Below are 18,561 nucleotides of genomic sequence, written 5' to 3' on the forward strand. Positions count from 1 at the left end.
TTGCAGTGAGCTGAGATCGTGCCACTGCACTCCAGCCTGGCAACAGAATGAGACTCCATCTCAAAAATAAATAAATAGATAAATTAATAAATATATAATGAAAAGCAACTATGAAGGACCTGAGATAGGAATGTGCTTGACATGATCACATAAGGGGTCCTCTATTACTAGCATGGCACAAGCAAGGCATAGGGTCGTAGAAGATAAATCAGAGGGCATCTCTGGGTCAGATCACATGGTTCCTATGGGATGGACTTAGACCTGTTGTTTTACGTATACTATGAAGCCACTGAAGGATTTTGAAGAGGGGTGTAACAAGATATGATTTATGGTTTTAAAATTTTACTTTGACTGAAGTGTGGAGACTCTATTAGAGCAAGGTGGGAGCAGGAAGACCAGGTAGGAGAAAATCACAGCAGTCCAGGTGGGAGGAGATAGTGGCTCAGGCTCAGGGTCAGGTGGAGGTATGGAAAGACACTGGATTCTGGATACAGCATTTTGTGGGTAGAGAAGATAGAATTGCTGATGAATTTGATTTGGGGTGTGAGAAAATTTGAGAAACAAAATTTTGGTATGATCAAATGGGTATATTAAAATTGTTTACTTATGTATCTGTCTCCCCTATCAGATTCTAAGTAGCATTGACAAACAGCAGGAGCTTAATACATATTTCTTGTATGGATAACCTTGAGAAAACCACTGTGATTTAGTAATAATGCCTCTCACCTCTACATATTCTATTCTCCCAGTTACCATGTTAGCACCAGGTACAGGAGCATGAAACATAATACAGCCTCCAAATTGGTCACTTCCTATTTCTTCTCCAAACTTTCCTTGGAGACAGGTCTGTGTAGCAAATTCTCCTTTAAAACAGTTTTTAAAGCATCATTAAAAAACATGTCAGAATCCTCCTATATTGAGGATTTGAATCCTCAATTTGAATTTCTCGTAAGTAATTGTATCATTTGATTCACTTATAATCTCAACCTCATCCTAGAACATAGTTATTTGTATTCACATCATTTCCTCTTTCAGATAGCAAGATAGGTAAGTACCTTGTCTTGTTCAACTTTGTATTCCCTAAAGTACTTACACAGTATTTTTCAGAGAAGATACTAAACAAACATTTGAATGATCAAGGGAATATTGATAATGGGATTCAGTTTTATTATTTCTGAAGCCTTCCCCAAGATTTGAGGATTAACATAATCAATGCAATTTTACATTTGTAGAACATGAGAATATGCATTATGTCACTTACTTTTTACAACCAGAGTAAATAGAACAGAAAGTGTTCTTAATTTAAACAGGATGAAACTGGGTTTATGTACATTGTGAGACTTGATGCAGATGAACTGGAATGAGAACGTGGCTCACTTGACATCAAATCCCGTGAGCTTTGTCTTATACTTCCTTTTTTTAAAAAAGGCTATTATTTAAGCTGCATCAGTTATTATTCAACTACTTATAGTATTGTAATGATATCAATGATTACTTAAAATATTTAAAAGAGAACTTGTAAGATGCATTATGCTTCCTGCTATAGATATGAGAGCTGTGATAAAACATCATTAAAATTTACCAATATCCATTTCCCTTCTATTTCTGGGTATATGGGGTTTGCACTAACTCGCTCTCTTCAATTTGAGTTAGACATAGCCATGGAATCAGTTCTGACCAATGACCCTGGAGTATAAGAAACAACTATCACTTTGAGACCAAAGCAATTAGTTGCTAGTGCTTTACTCTTCAGCAATCTCGTCTCCTGCCTCAGAGATCACAGAAGCCCATGCTGAGATAGATGCTTCATAAGCCTGGATCCCAAGGCAATTATAATGAGAAGAGCCCACCTGTTGACCCATATGGGACACATGTAGTATGAATAAGAAATAGACTTTTATTTATTTATTTATTTTGAGATGGAGTCTCGCTCTGTCGCCCAGGCTGGAGGGCAGTGGCACGATCTCAGCTCACTGCGAGCTCCACCTCCCGGGTTCACGCCATTCTCCTGCCTCAGCCTCCCGAGTAGCTGGGACTACAGGGGCCCGCCGCAACACCCGGCCAATTTTTTTGTATTTTTTAGTAGAGATGGGGTTTCACCATGTTAGCCAGGATGGTCACTATCTCCTGACCTCGTGATCTGCCCTCCTGGGCCTCCCAAAGTGCTGGGATTACAGGCGTGAGCCACCGCGCCTGGCCGAGAAATAGACTTTTATATTTTAAATCACTGACATTTTGGGCTTGTTGATAAATAGAGCATAACCTAGTCCAGTGGTTCTTAACTGAGGCCAATTTTGCCCCCAGGGAACATTTTTGCAAAGTCTGCAAATGCTTTTGGGTGTCACAGTTGTTGGAGGAGGCTACTAGAATTTAGTCGGTAGATGCCAAGTGTGCTGTTAAACATTCTGTGATGCACAGGACGATGCCCCACAGCAAAGAATTATCTGGGCCAAAGTACCAACAGTGCTGACTTTGAAAAACTCTGACTTAGCCTACCCCCGCTGGCTCAGATCTATATATCTATAGATTTCCCCCCCCATCATTCCATCTATCCATTTGTCTGTCTATGCATCATCAGTCTAGGAATTAATTAAAGTATCTTTCTACAGTAAATCTACTCTCACACTGTTCTGATAAACTGCAAATTCTGGAAAATTGAAAAAGTCCTGATGAATCAAAGATTTACTAAACAGAATCTTTGTATCACTATCAAATATAGTTCTCCATATTTTCTGAGTAAATCTAAATAATGCAGTTTCTTGCTGGCAATATGTAAAACTAATCATCAAGGTCTAATCTAAACATAATAATGAATCATAAGTATAGGAAGAGAATTTATCAACAGAAACCAAGTGCACTTATTTCTCCCATTATAGTGTCAGCATTAACCACTTTTCTTCAATATATTCAAATATCTTCATGTTACTCACAAATACTATCAGCATTTTCAAATTTCCACATTTAATTATATTTACAAGATATTTAAAGGTATCTTATAATAAGATTAATATCATTAAATTATATTTAATGATATTTACAATGAAATACATTGAAATAATGTATTTCAACATATACCAATTAAATTTTAGAACTATATCGCATGATTATACCAACCACGAGAGCTGCTAAAATTACCTGTGTCAAATCCATCAGGACACGCTGGAATTTTGTTATTCCACTCAACATTATCAGATCCTCTTATTAAAATATTTCTTGTAAGAATTCCAACTTCTGCTCTTGCTTCAAACAGAGTTCCATCAGGGAGTGTGACCGTAATTCCTAAGTGTGTGTAATTTAGTGGATTACTTAGTGTTATGTTTATGCCATCAGCAGATACAGCCGCAATGGTCCTTTTTTCATTCTCTCCTTGACTGTGTCTGTAAAAATTTTAACAAAACATGTTCAAAATTAATATTAATTGACATAACATATTGTTTTGGTATATTTGCTTTATTCATTTTAAATGCTTCTTTGAAAAAACAGGAAACTATTCTTATGTCATATAATATTCTGAACAGAAATTAGAATAAAATATTTTATTCTTGCTTTATTAACTAAGTTTTACAAATATTTTCAATTCAATTAAATATTTTTCAAGTTCTACATTCGTTCCTAGAACTGGATTAGCTTATTAAAAGTATTTGGAAAACTATTCATTTATAATGTGGAGGATCATACTCAGTGGTTCTCAGTTGAGGATGATTTTATTCCTCCCAGGGGACATTTAGCAATGCCTGAAGACATTTTTGGTTATTACAATTTGGGGCTGCTACTGGCATCTAGTAGGTAGAGGCAGGGGTGTTTCTAAGCATCCCATGATACACAGGATTTCCCCAACATAACAAAGGTGATCTGGTCCAAAATGTCCGTCATGCACAAGTTGAGAACCTTTACAAAGGGGAGTCACTGAAGGTTCCTGAACAGGGAAAAGAAATGATTGAGTTGAAGTTTAGGAGATCTCATTTTTACCATTCCTCCAAATATACCCCAAATTCCAGTCACAGCAGAAAGAATTTGCCAATTCTATAATGTATACATTCATGCATTTAGTCATCCAACAAACATTTATTGAGGGTCTAACCTGCATTTTAGGCATGGAACTAAGCACTGGGGATGCCAAGTGGAAAATTTCCCTGATTTTAAGGAGACAAGTGTGTCAGTGCTTGATTGTATAATATATTATCTACTAAAGTGTGATTGCTGCTGTTAACAAAGGTAAGCCTAAGGGAGTTACCTCTGTGTTTTCCCAACATTTTCTTTTGACCCTTCTCTCCCTTGGCAAATCCTTTCCCTCCTTTAAATGGCAGTTCGAATGACAGTGCCATATGTGAAATAGATTCAAAGCAGCTCTCTCAACTTTCCCAACCCTACTTCTGCATTCTCAATACACTCTGCATAATGCTCTGTTAATGCTCAGAGCAACCACGCTGCAGTCCTATGAGATATCTATCTTTCTGTCCCTTCCGCTGACTTGTCTGCTCTTCTAGGAATGAGACCCATTGAAATCATTTTATATGCTGAGCACTTAGTACAGCACCTGTCACAACTCAATAACAGGTTTTGATTGATTGAACAAATTAATGCAGAATGAATTCGTTGGGGTAACAAAGTGAAATGGAGCCCAAATAGGAAGGTGATGTAATATTCCAGGTGTGAGAGGCTGAGAACCTAAATCAAACTGAGAGCAGAGAAAGCTGATGAGGGACATGCCAAGGGCAGACCAAAAGAACTTGGTGATGCAAAGGAAATAATGAATGATGATAATTACAAGGTCACTGAAAAAGATTTGTGAAGAAGAAAACTAGAATGCAGGGGTTTAAAGAAAGAAAACAAAGGATAGTAAGGATAAAATAGAAGAAATGAGCATATAATATATAAGCAGCTTACAACTCTAAAATAAAGGATTTTAAAAAAGAAAGATGCTACAGGAGACAGGAGAACAAAGCTGTTTATCAAGATAATGGGTGGATGGGGATAAGAATCATTGCAAAAGATGCAGGGAAGGAATTGTAGGGGAGGGGCAGGGAGAGGTGGAGATTAAGGATGCTTAGAGATAAGGGTGAACCAGTGGTACAAGATCTCACAGGTGGTATGCAAAAAGGCTTTAGATTAGCCTCTCTTGAATTTTCCTGAATTCGGATGATACAATGATTTCTTTAGAAAAGAAGTTCTGAAAAGCATTTTCATATATTGTATGTACCTAAACACATCTTTCCTTCCTTTGTTGTAATATAACAACACTAAGTGTAACAAGCACTTAGTTTGAGCCAAGTTCTGCTTTTACTGCTTTACACTTATTAACTAATGTAATCCTTACTAATAACATTCCAATTTTACTGAAGGACAGAAAGGTAAAATAATATAACTACAGAACTAGTAAGTGGTATTGCTGGGAGCTAGACACAGACAAACTGACTTTTGAAGGCATTTTCTTAACCACTGACTTTTGAGGGCATTTTCTTAACCACTGTCTTTGCAAACTATCAAATAGGATTTATCAAGGACACAGTGAACAATTAGATTTGGTGGGAAACTCCTTAATTCTTGTTTCTGAAAATTAAATAGCCCCATTCTAAACCCTAAAGCTACCCTTTCATTTCATACAAAAAACCATAAATGAAGATTTTCTATTCTGTTAGTAAACCCTGTCATTTTCCTGCTTTTTTATTTTGCCTTTATATAATTAAAATTTCTTCCAAGGGCAGAACAAAATGAGCACTAAAGCTAAGTATATATTTAACTCTTCCTAATAACTGCAAGTCTATTTTTAATATGGAATACAGCAAACTCAAAATGCCATTTTGAATTTTAAATTTAAGCTGAATCATAGCCTTAATAAAATTTAGCTGTTTCTTATCATAAATCACTGTTTGTTTCCTAATAATCACAACCATATTCAATTTTACTATTATCTATAATTTGAACAATAAAGCAAAAATAATGCTTCTCTTGCCCCTACCCCCATGATACTTGGTGGTATTATGTTAATTTCTTTCTTTTATGTCTTATTTGCTAAAATATGTAATTAAACAGAAATTAAGGGTCATAGTTTCAGTTTTAAAATAACAGGCACCTAAAAGGTTATGTGAATCATCACTTTTCATATAATGATTTCTTCTCTTTTATTTAGTCATTACTGACAATTTTGCTCCATGGGAGCCACTGCTAAGGCTGTAAGATAAGAGTTCACTGGCTGCTTTCAAATGTGTTCTTTAGTGACTCACACTAAGAAGCTCATTTACATTTTTGCATTCATTAAGGTATGTATTTAAAACTCTAAGATATTTCCAAATGACTTTTAGTAGTCAAACGCTTCTTTTTTCCAAACAGATTCTTACATGGGAGCCAAACCATGTAAAACATACATTTTACTAGGACATAGTTATTTCATTAGTTCAAATTTATATTTTTTCTTATTGTAAATCTATCAATTATAATGCAATACAAATGGGATCAACCTAATGTTATCACTTGGCAAATCTGTATTTGGCTGTTCGTGTTTCTTTATTAGAGTTTTCAAGTTTAAACCAAATAGTCATGCACCATCTGAATTGTCCCTCTTTATACAGTGTAAAAATTTCTTTTCTAAATACATATCATTAAGCCCAGAAGACATCATACCTGTGTCCTGTGCTTGCAATTACAATGTTATCTCCTGGCTTCCATGTTACTGCTTCTTGTAAAATTAAAATTCTTTCCCCTGCCTTTGCAGTATGAGCCAAGCGAGTCCAGATCACAGGAACAGGCACACCTAGAACCAACGTACACACTGAGTATTTCTTTACATGTGTTTGGTTATTGAGAACTTTATGCATTTTAATCTTTTCCTAAATTGAATCAATGTTGGAAGGGTTCATTTTGCCTTAGCATTTCATACATTTCTCCAAGAAGAAATATGTAGAATGCTTGCTTTATAAAAGTAACAATTGTGTTTGTAATAACATGCATATTACTATAAAACTTTTCAAAAATATTCTTCTGCAATGATATACCCTATTTATAACCATCTTTTTTTTTTTTTACAGGGACACAATGTAAATGGGTGTGATAATATTGACAAAAAGCAGAAGTCTATTGTCTTTGTCATTATTGATAGGAATTTGTTAAACTAATAATCTAGAGTCAAATGTAGACTTTTCTAAGAAATTACATAGTATACATAGTGAGCCCCATGTAGGACTTTTATGATAATAAGGTATCATGTTTATGGTATTCTAAATTCATAAAAGGGATAGATTATTGCAATGTAGAAGACTTCAATATAAAAAAGATTCACACCATGCTTTCTTTAAATAGTATGTTGCCCTGGTACCTCAAACATGATCAAAATCATTTTTGGTTGCTGACAGTGTTCTAGGATATAGTTATAGGAATCTACAACTATAAATTTCTTGTTATATTTCAGAGAGACCCCATTTTCAGATACAAATATAAGAAATTATATTCTTCTGCTTCTAGACTTAGTCTTTTTATATAGATAAATAAATAAAGTAAACAGGCAATCACAGACAGGTACTACAGTTACTGTAAAATGAAATGAGAAGAGCCTGGAGGCCTATAGAAAGGGGGAAGAGGAGGAATGTAGAAAAGGCCCAGAAAGACTTTCCCAAGTGTGACCTTGGTTGAGACAGAGACAGAGTCTCACTCTGTCACCCAGCCTGGAGTGCAGTGGTGCGATCTTGTCTCACTGCAGCCACCACCTCCTGGGTTCAAGTGATTCTCCTGCTTCAGCCTCCTAAGTAGCTGGACTTACAGGTATGCACCACCATGCCTGGTTAAATTTTGTATTTTTAGTAGAGACAGGGTTTTGCCATGTTGGCCAGGCTGGTATGGAACTCCTGGCCTTAGGTGATCCACCTGCTTTGGCCTCCCCAAGTGCTGGGATTACAGTTATGAGCCACCACGCTTGGCCTGGTTCTGAGTCTTGATGTCTGGGCCAGCCTTGCTTGGATGTGGGAAAGAAGGAAGGGGTAAAGAGGGGATATCTAAAGACACGAGAAGCCTAGCACACTTTTACTTTACCACAGGATAAATTATAATTATCACAGGATAATTATCCCTGGTGTCCTGGTGAGTCTTTCTCTACCAACTCCCTTAGCCACTTGGCCACAGTACCGTGCAGATCCAGGATTCCCTCCCGCACAGCCAGTGTTTTGGCACCATAGACAGGAAGCTCAGGAGATCGCAGGTGCCCATGCAAGGTAATGACAGCCTTGTGTTGGAATGGGGATGTCTCTGTCCCAATCTGCAAAAGATGTCACAAATGCTATTCAGAAAATTAAAACCCCAAATCCACAATTCTAATTACACAAAAGTAGTTCTTTTCTATCTTCTCTTTTGAGAATTAATTGCTCAGTTGTTCATATCTTTCTTTGGAAAGATAAAACTTTAATTTTCTAGTGAGCCAAATACACTATGCCAGACCTTTGAAAGGTATACTGAGTGACTTTAGCCACATCTAAGAGTTAATTCTTTCCTGTTCTATTTTAAATTCTGCTCTATGGGAATATACTACTATCTTCCCATTAAAAACACAATATTCTGGGAAACTTTTATCCCTACATGAAGGATTTTATACCAAAAACAGAGACCTAAACAAAGATAAACTTAGGAGAGGTTGGTATAATCAACTATCCATTTTACACATAGTATTTAAAAAAAGGAATGAAGAAAGGTTAAAAATGAACATGTATTATGTTCTTTTGAATACCTGAAGAATGCCTCCATCTGTAATTAGAATATTTTCTGCCTGGAGTTCAATGTCAGCTTCATCAAATATTAGAGTTCCACCTATGAATCATAGAATTTTAAAATATATCACAAGGAAAAGTCTTGTTAAAAGTTACCTATTAAATTACTCTTTACAATTTAACATAATAATTATTAAATTATACAGTAAATTAAACTTTAATTCCTCATTCAAGTTCTGCTATTGTTATGCATGTAACTTCACTTCAGTTCTTTGGCAACATAAAAGCATAAAAACTCCAGACAAGACAGTGGGAGTTTACAGAAAATCAAATTCCAGGGAAGATTACTTTCCCTCGAACATTGGGAAAGTAGCTTATTTTAGATGCTACTAAATAGCTCAGCTATGCAAATTCGTTCTACAAAGACAGCACCTCAAAATATAAATTAATAATGAAAGCATTTAAAGAAAAGCATGTTTAAAAAAAGGTTATAATGTCAACATTAGCTCTGAACTTTTACCCATTAATTTGCACTGTCAACAGCTATAGCCTGATTAGCATTATTAAAGATCGTACCAAGATACATTTTTATGAGACTAGTGTAAATTTGTAAGTAGTAAAATTTTATTTGTCCAAAGGTCCAATATTTAATAACTTCAAAAACCTGAAACTTTTCTATTTTCCCAGAAGTTAAAAATAGTACAATAACAATGCAGGAGTCTTCCGGTGGCTCAGCTGTTATGGCAAAGTTTGTACACTAAATCCTCAAGCAGTCTACTCTTACCAATTAATGATTCTTTTACATGCAATTATCACAGTCATGGTTATTTAGTTTTCTACAGTAAAAAACAAAATACAGCAGCAGAGACAACCCCAGGCAACAACAGAAACAGGTTCATAGGCAAAGGTGAAAATCACAACCTATCTTCCAAAGGGAGTCAAGGGGATCATTTAGGACAAATCTCTATGACTTTTTAACTCTTGGGACCCACTACATCAGTGTTTTTCAAAGTGGAAAATGCCTTTTTTATTGTGATCTAGTGAAAGTGGGCGGGCATGCTCACACCTCCCCACTTTGTTATTGAACCAAAAGTTTCATAAAACAACATTTACTGTTAAAAGGTACTTACTCATATGCATGCAATCCATTCTGATGCTTTCTATCCTATTTAATTTTTAAAATGCTGGCTGCAACACATTAAATAATATCATAACCACAAATGGATTGCAATACTCAATTTAGGAAGCCCAGGACTACACTGTGTACTAAAAATATGATGCAACTATGGATGTTCTTAATTGTGGACTTTGATTAAATCGGTTTCACAGAAATATTTCTCAGGCAGAGTCTAATGAACAGATATTCAGAAATTTACCCTGAATAAGCAACATTTTCAAAATAGGCGTGCTTTGATCCAGCAGAACGGTCTGTCCTTTTGTAATAACAACAAGAGACCCTTCTTCTGGGGGAGATTGTCCCCCCCATGAGAAATTGGAGGACCAAGCATCAATATAAAGAAAGTCAGCATTATCCTGTAATAGAACATAGGAGACCTTAAAATTTAGGGATTTTACCAGAGTTTTTCATTCGATTTTTCAAAAAGCTTTTTATTACAATATAAATATATTTATATTGCATAGTAAATATACATAATATATACAAACAATAAGCATTTTATTAATAAAATCTAACCTACTTAAAATGTGTTATAATTGCCTCTTGGTTTATTTCACAATAATGATCAAGTTTAAAAAATCTATTACCAATTACCCCACAACTCAGAAAAATAAAAAATCCAAAATAATAAAAATTTTAGGAAAACCAACAAAAAACATAAGCTACTTTAAATTTATTATAGTCACAGCTCAGTTATTTTTTTGGAGATATTAAAGTAAAACAACCATTACCAATTAGCCCACCTCCCATAATGCTAGTTTTCTGTTGCTGTGATTACTATACCCAACAGCACTATTACCAGTTTGGCCATGCCGACACCTCTGATGTGGACACGAACTGGAGCCCACCCTGAGGGAGTATGGGCATCTGTCACGCAGATGATGTGTGTCTTGTTGGAATACTCAACATCACATTTGGCCTCAGCTATACTGATATGAACATCCTCTACATTTTCACTGTAAAAAAAGAGGGAACACATAACATGTATGTTTTTCTCAAACTTTTAGATCACGCTGTCAAACCCTTTTATTCCTATGTATTATTGCAAAATAATAATAATAATAAAGAAACCTGATTCTATCAGCCACCAAAGTGCAGAATGATGCTTTTTTTCAATACTAAGATTTCAAAATATTTATTGAAAAAAAAAAAGTAAACAAAGAGGTTAAGAGTCCAGAAAATAGGACTGTAAATAGCCGGTGTTCCAGTGTTGGGGAAAAAAAAGCAGTGATTTTTGTTGTTGTTCAGTGGTTCTATGTTGATCTCCCAACAGGTACTTTTAAAAGAGATTTTCAAGGATCACTTTTCCATGTGACATTTTTATCATGTTTGTGGACTTTAGAACTTAACCTCCAGGTAAAAATGCAAGTCAAAGGTAATCACAACTGCTTGAGGAGTTACAATGAGCTTCTGTGGTGTATGTGATCTGGTGTTTTGACTTCAGCCTTCCCCATCTGAATAATGATGGCAACGCAGTGCACAAACTTGAGCCAAATAATGAGTATGTTTAAGAAAAAGAAACTTGACCAATTACAGTGGAATAGACTTGCTGTATGGAAAGGTGTTTCTTTGACCCAGTGAAGCAGATCATGGCTGGAGATAAGATGGTAGGGAAAGCATAACAAGAAGGGGATTTATATTTGTGATGCTACATACTAGGATTGGGGGCAAGTTGTCTAACCTGTTTAATCTGTCTTCTAACCATAAAATGAGGTAAAAAACATCTCAGGAAGTAAGGCAGGATGTCTCTGTGGGTAGGCAAGTGGTTGCCACAAAATAAATAATCAGTAAATGTTAGCAATTAGTACTATTTTTGCCTTAAGCATAAGTTACGAGCATATAGGTACATATTACATGACTGTATTTCCGCACTGTCCAGGCATAGGAGAAAGCAGGTGTAATGGCTCGAGTCTGGAAATGCACAACGATGCATGTGTGTGTGGAGACAGTACCTGAATCCTGATCCCATGACTGTCAGTCTGGTGCCGCCTGCTGTACTGCCTCTCCTGGGAGACACTGCAGTGATGAGTGGAGTCAGTGACACTGCGTATGTAAACGGAGTCATTGACTGTGACAAATCTTTCCCATTAACCACACTCACTTCACAGGCTTGCTCAGCTCCCGTGCCTATGAGAGGAGGATCAGAGTGAATGCAGTTCTGCCATCAGACCCTGATTCATTTCCAAAACCTCCAAACATTTTCAATAACATCTTCCTTTTCACACAATCATCTTCCTTTTCCAATATACATGGGCTGCATATGAATAATAGTGGCCTCTAGCAATAGCCAAAAACATTACAAAGTTCATGCTCACTATCAACAGAAGAAAAAGCCCTTGGATCCTCCCAGGGAGACTCTTGCGTAGAACATTCTACAAACCTGCCTGCTTAGTTTTCCAATTCTAGAGAATCTAACTTTGTAAATTAGAACAGGAAGGAGGGAAGAACTGCTTAAAGACACACACACTGATAACAGCAAGCAGTGACAGCTGAAGGCAAGGTCAGAAACAAGGACTACAGAAACCTGATGCAAAAACATAACGAGAAGATGCAGAGCCAGTGTTAAGACAAATAACCTAAAACCTTGACAAGTCTCGAAGCATTGCTACGTATATATATATTTTTAATCAGGATTCAAACTCTGGTGTCAAAATGATAAATAAGCTCAGTCATAAAAATATTGCATTTTTCAATATTCTTTGTTAAGGAAGTCAGAGAAAGAAGCAATAATATTTAGAAAAGCTTCAAAAATTTTGTTAATGTTTTAAAAAATGTGTTCACATAAAATATATCCTTTATTCTTCTAGAATATTCACATTGTTTAAATATCTTCTTAAATTTTGTGAAGTAATAACTAAGATTTGTTGTCTAAACTACCAAATATTTAATCTTCACAACAATCCATTGAATTAGAGTTAATAATATCTCCATTTCATACGTGGAGAAACTGAAGCAGAGAGAAGTTAAGTTACTTAGTTAGGGTTACACAGTAAGTAACAAAACTGAGATACAGGGACTCCTCAGAGACCAGGCTCTTAACCATTAACTAAAAATGAATAAGTAAGCATGAGAATAATAGCGAATTACATATGGTTCTAGACATCATTCCATCCACTTTATGTACATTAACTTATTAAACCTGACAAAAATCCAGTAGACTACTGTGATTCATCTCACTTTATAGTTGGAAAAACTGAAGCATAGAGAGGTTAAATAACTTATTCAATGACACAGGTAGGGTTTGAGTTTAGCAATGCACCACCGGCATTGACACTCATAGCCATTAATGGAACTCCTATCTTTAATGGAAGCCTAATATTCTAATGGGAACTAAAAATGTGTTCTCCATTTGGTATGCTCAATAGACTAAGAACCATCAGTTTACACCATAAACTGGAAAACTGCAATTTATTATAAACAATTCCATCTGCAATTTATGAATCTCAAAAGACATGTGAATCTAGAAAATGTCCTGGAGAAATTGCTTAGAATCAGGACAGTAATAAAGTGATTTAATTACTCCAAGGCAGCCAGTAACTTGAAAAAAGAAATTAACTGATCTTTATAAAATTAACTAGTTCTCAAAGACTTCCATTATTTTTTCTGACAACTTACCATTATTAGATGGAATTTCACATAATAATGTTGTGTAATCAGATCTAAGCCTGTCAATTGCACATTCTGAGCCACAAACTAATATAATTGAATTTTGTGGATTAAATCCGGTGCCTGTCACAGTCATGGTTTGACCCCCACCAAAACTCCCTAGTGAAGACAAATAAAAAGGAAAAACAAAGCTAATTAAAATAAAACCTTCTGTGTACATATTTTTTACCTTTATTTTAAATATTCAAAGTAAGTTACATTAAATGAAGATTTTCTTAGAACTGAAATTATAGTGCATTATTCTATGAATGCAACTGAATCTCTTTTGATTGTAGTGTTTTAAAATCCTCACTGAGTAAATGTCATATCTGGTAATTTATTTGAACTATTTCTAGGAACTAAAATTTTACTTAAAAGAGATGTCACAAAGGATTTCAGAGTAGGCAAAACATAGACTATGCAATTACAATTTTAATTATAAGTAGATTAGTTTATTTATACTTTCTTAAGGTTTTTAACCAAAAAAATTTTTAAATAAAAAAGATACTAATTTATGTAGAAATAATTAACATACCAGTGATGTCTAAACATGATTTAAGAAACATTTTCACATATAACTGTCATTTTAAGTAGGATTAAGTTTTAAATAAATTAATCATACATCACTAAGAAATATAAGGTATTATATTTTAAAGTTTAGTATTTTGAAATAAATATACACTTAACATGCTTATTTATTTGCAACATAAAGAAAAATATTTGTATTGTGCTATAAGAACTAGAAATTTTCATGGTGAAACCCCGTCTCTACTAAAAATACAAAAAAAAAAAAAAAAAAAAAAAAAAAAAATTAGCCGGGTGTGGTGGTGTTTCGCCTGCAGTCCCAGCTACTCAGGAGACTGAGGGAGGAGAATGGCATGAATCCGGGAGGCCGAGCTTGCAGTGAGCCAAGATCGCACCACTGCACTCCAACCTGAGAGACTGAGTGAGACTCCATCTCAAAAAAAAAAAAAAAAAAAAAAAAAAAAAGAACACACAAAACTAGAAATTTTATGTGTTTGAAGAACATATTATTTTCTAAATAAGATTTCTAAATAAGTATTTTCTGAAACAAAATATTTGCAGTTTCCTGCATACTTATGACTACCTTGGCTTGGATTAATATTTTGAATATTAAGCGGGTACTCAAATACAACTGTGGACACGGCTGAGCCTTTTGTCTTATGATGCATCATAACAGGAAATGTGCCCCCAGCATGATCTCCCACGATGCACTGCAACACACTATCATTGGCCATGGTTACATTACATTGAATGTTATTTATCATCACCGAGATTTCCAAGATCTCAGTGCCAAGGTTGGATCCGGTGATCTCAATTTCAGTTCCTGGTGGACCTAAAAAAAAAAAAAGGCACAAAATATAAATATATCTAACTATTAATACACACTCATTTAAAGATATACTTCTTTACTTTTATAAATAAAAGAATACCCAGTGTTTTAAAACTAATATAAATATTAACAATACATGCTGTGTCATACAATACATTTTGACTACAATATACCCTACATTCTACTGTATATTAATTATAAGTGATTTATCTCAATGTTTATTATTTTTCCAGCCTTTCTGTCCATTCTATTGAGTTGTAAGTTACTAATTCACGCTAATAGAAAAGAGAGGAGGAGAGAAGAGCAGGTCTAGAGTTAGGAAGTATTAATGTCTGAGCAGCGTGGGTTAGAGCATATTTTAAGGATGAGGCTTACTATCTTTATTTTTGGTACCTTCCTTCCTGACATTAGCAACTCTTTTGAGGAGAGACTACATTTTTCTTAATTCAAACGTTTTTGATAGGTATGACTTGGTAAACAAATTACGATATGTAAATGGGTGTAAGATAGTAAATACAGAAAAAAGGAATTAATTTAAAGATTTGTAGGTGAATGTTGATGTTAATGCCTTGAATGAGTGCACATAGAACAAATAATTAGATCCTGGCTGTTCTCTTGCTTCCCTCTTTTGACAAATGTACATCAAGGGCATTAAACATATGGAATTTTTCATAGGCTGTTCAAATGAATATCCGCATACCTAAATTTTAAATGAAAATTAGTCAACATAACTTTTTACAAACGCAGTGCCCTCAAGTAGTAGTTTGATTTTAATTCAAGTGACAATAGTAAAGAATTACCATATAATTGACCATAGTGAGGATTGCTTAAATATAAGTAATTATTTTATTTTAAACATGACAGATACTAAAGAGATATTTCATGTTAGGAATAATTTTGTTTGTTTCTTTGTTTGTTTTGGAGATGGAATCTCGCTCTGTCGCCCAGGCTAGAGCGTAGTGGTGCAATCTCAGCTCATTGCAACTTCTGCCTCCCGGATTCAAGCGATTCTCCTGCCTCAGCCTCTAGAGTAGCTGGGACTCCAGGCACATGCCGCCATGCGCGGCTAATTTTTTGTATTTTAGTAGAGACGAGGTTTCACCATGTTGCCCAGGCTGATCTCGAACTCCTGAGCTCAGGCAATGCGCCCACCTCGGCCTCCCAAAGTGCTTACAGGCATGAGCCACCGTGCCTGGCTGAAATAGTTTTAAGATACAATCTAAAGAAAGTTGTATGGATCTTAACATTTAATTTTGCTTGACATTTTGCCTTTCAAGTGCAACAGTGTTGTTCTCAGTGTCGCCTGTCTCTTCAGCAAATAAAAACAGTTCAGTTTTCACACGTCTTCAAGTCTCCTATACCTTTGAATGCATTGTTTTGAAAAAAAAAAATTATTCAAAGACAGAGATAAGAAGAGACACAGTCCATGGAAATAAGAAACATATGCCATTATTTGCAATGATTACAACCACATGGGAAAGAAATATGCCATTGCTATTGTTCACGTCTTTCAAAATGAGCAAATTTGACATATTAAAGAAGATCTCGACAGCAAACTCTTTGAAGGCAGAAAATACTACTTACACAAACCTGATACATTTCTCTTGTGATGTAACCTAAGACTTTTCTAAAAGGCTAACATTTAATGAGTTCTTCATTAAATGTACTATTCTAAGTTACATTATATGAATAAACTTCTTTAACTTTATAATGTATGTACCTGCATAAATAAAGAAATTGATGTTTAAAAAAACTTGTCCAAAATTTCATCGCTGGAAACTAAAGGAACCAAAATTTGAGCCATTTGAGAGCCAAGCTCTCAACTATTACACTACAGCTTCCTCTCCAGAATTCAGTGCATATATAACAAGCATTCTAATAGCTCAAAGATGATCAGAAACAGCATAGCATAATGACAAAGGACCAAGATGATATATCAACCTATTGTTAAATTAGAAAAATGAGTCATGCTAAGTAATTAAGAAAATCTTATTTTATAACATTTTCTCCACTGAATGTGCCAATTATCTCCTTAAAAAGAATTCTGGTGTGCTAATAAGTTAATACTCATTTGTAGTTTCATGGAAATAAGGTACTCTGAAACACTCTCAATGTAAGTAAGATTGCAACTTTTGAATTTTAACTGGAGTTTCTAGTTCAAATCAACATCAATAACATAAATGAATTAGCAGTTTTAGTCTATCTTCACTTATTTTTAGGTCAAGTTAACGGGAATTTTGTTCCTCAATAGAAGTTGAAATTTGTCTAAAATTGTTATCCCATAAATGTGTGAAAAATAATCATACAATACAGACTACACAGAACTTGAATCCCATGTATTAGGTGTAAGTGGGATCATTTATAAACACACCTTAATAGTTATTTACAAATATCATTCCAATTCTATACTAATAAATATTATCGATACAATAATATCAAGATAATAAGGCAGATATTGGAGTACCTCTGCTTGGGATAATTCCTCTGAGAAATGGAGTATCCTCCAGGGCATATGTAAAAAGCAAAGGTGGATAAGCAATTGTATTAACAAAGATTTTAACACCGACCATTCCAGTGGTCCCAGCGGGAGTGCGGCAGTTGACTTCATTGGGGTTGATGGAAATAATTTGACAAGGGTCATCCCCAATAGTGACTGTAGTGTTGCCTGGATAGAAGCCATTTCCTGTGATCACCAATGTAGTTCCACCACCAATGCTTCCAGAAGTTGGTGATAGAGATGCTACTGGGGGGCTGCTGACAGTCAGGTTTCCCAGAGCCAAGCCTTTACTTCCCACCACAACACTAAGAGAATGATGTCCAACTGGGAGAGGAGTCACAAGAGCAGTGATGTTGTTTTCATTAACCTCTATTGCTCTGAACTGTTGATTTCCAATGAAAACAGCAATGTCCTCCAAAACAGTCCCCAAACCTTCTCCTTCAATAAGAACTTTTACAGACCCTATGACAGAGTTTGGGAAGACTCCTGTTATATAAGGAGTGATGCTTTCTAAATATGAAAAGGTGCAGTTTCCCTGGCACTGGGCAGGCACTCCATGTATTAGAAGATCTACATCCACAAGCTGTTGGGCAGCAGGGGATGTTTCACATTCAATGGATGTATAATCCACTGATAGAACTTTACATGGGAAATGACCCATAAGGACTTTTACACCTGCAGAAGAAACTGCAAATCCAGAGCCTTTTATGGTCACTCTTGTCATTCCTGTAGTTGATCCTGCATTTGGCAACACCAAGTCAATGTTTGGCAAAAGCACAAATCGCCTATCAAATTCATTGGACAACGTATTGATAGCAGTGCCCAAGTTGTAGACAGTCAAAGTGACAATTTCCCTGATACCAACATCCATTGAGTTTTGAGGGTCAATATGACATGTAATTGAATCCTCACTACTTTCTTCTACGACACAGGGGTAGCTACCAATTGTAACCTGTAAGTGAAATGAATGCAAAATAAAACAAGTCAATACATATCTCCAGTATAAACAAATGTTGTATTAGCAACAACTATAAATTTAAAAAGCTAATCATGTGCAAATAAATATCTTTTATTCATAAATTTAATTGGGGAGGGGCTGATTAAGGCATCTCTTGGATTAAATTGTGATTTGTACATAAATGTGCATTGCTACATTATTCATAATAATCAAAAGGTGAAAACAACCCAAATGCCCATC

The 18,561-nt window shown here is 35.2% G+C and overlaps 2 protein-coding genes across 7 annotated transcripts in view; both read right to left on the reverse strand.

The window, feature by feature from the left end:
• Positions 1 to 18,561, reverse strand: part of EBAG9 (estrogen receptor binding site associated antigen 9) — a 1,013,262-nt gene that overhangs the window by 103,814 nt on the left and 890,887 nt on the right. The gene's annotated exons all lie outside the window — the stretch shown is intronic.
• The window catches only part of PKHD1L1 (PKHD1 like 1), a 167,281-nt gene that overhangs the window by 69,805 nt on the left and 78,915 nt on the right, over positions 1 to 18,561 (reverse strand). For all 6 annotated transcript variants that reach the window (XM_050801376.1, XM_050801375.1, XM_050801374.1 and 3 more), the window contains 11 exons: positions 17,331 to 18,315; positions 14,621 to 14,869; positions 13,483 to 13,632; positions 11,820 to 11,994; positions 10,667 to 10,823; positions 10,067 to 10,223; positions 8,711 to 8,790; positions 8,116 to 8,245; positions 6,622 to 6,751; positions 3,136 to 3,377; positions 727 to 863 (listed from right to left, as the gene is read on the reverse strand). In XM_050801376.1, the coding sequence (XP_050657333.1) occupies positions 727 to 863; positions 3,136 to 3,377; positions 6,622 to 6,751; positions 8,116 to 8,245; positions 8,711 to 8,790; positions 10,067 to 10,223; positions 10,667 to 10,823; positions 11,820 to 11,994; positions 13,483 to 13,632; positions 14,621 to 14,869; positions 17,331 to 18,315 (2,592 nt within the window). The remainder of the gene's footprint in view (positions 1 to 726; positions 864 to 3,135; positions 3,378 to 6,621; positions 6,752 to 8,115; positions 8,246 to 8,710; positions 8,791 to 10,066; positions 10,224 to 10,666; positions 10,824 to 11,819; positions 11,995 to 13,482; positions 13,633 to 14,620; positions 14,870 to 17,330; positions 18,316 to 18,561) is intronic.

This window comes from Macaca thibetana, chromosome 8, assembly GCF_024542745.1.
Source record: "Macaca thibetana thibetana isolate TM-01 chromosome 8, ASM2454274v1, whole genome shotgun sequence".
NCBI classification, from domain to species: domain Eukaryota; kingdom Metazoa; phylum Chordata; class Mammalia; order Primates; family Cercopithecidae; genus Macaca; species Macaca thibetana.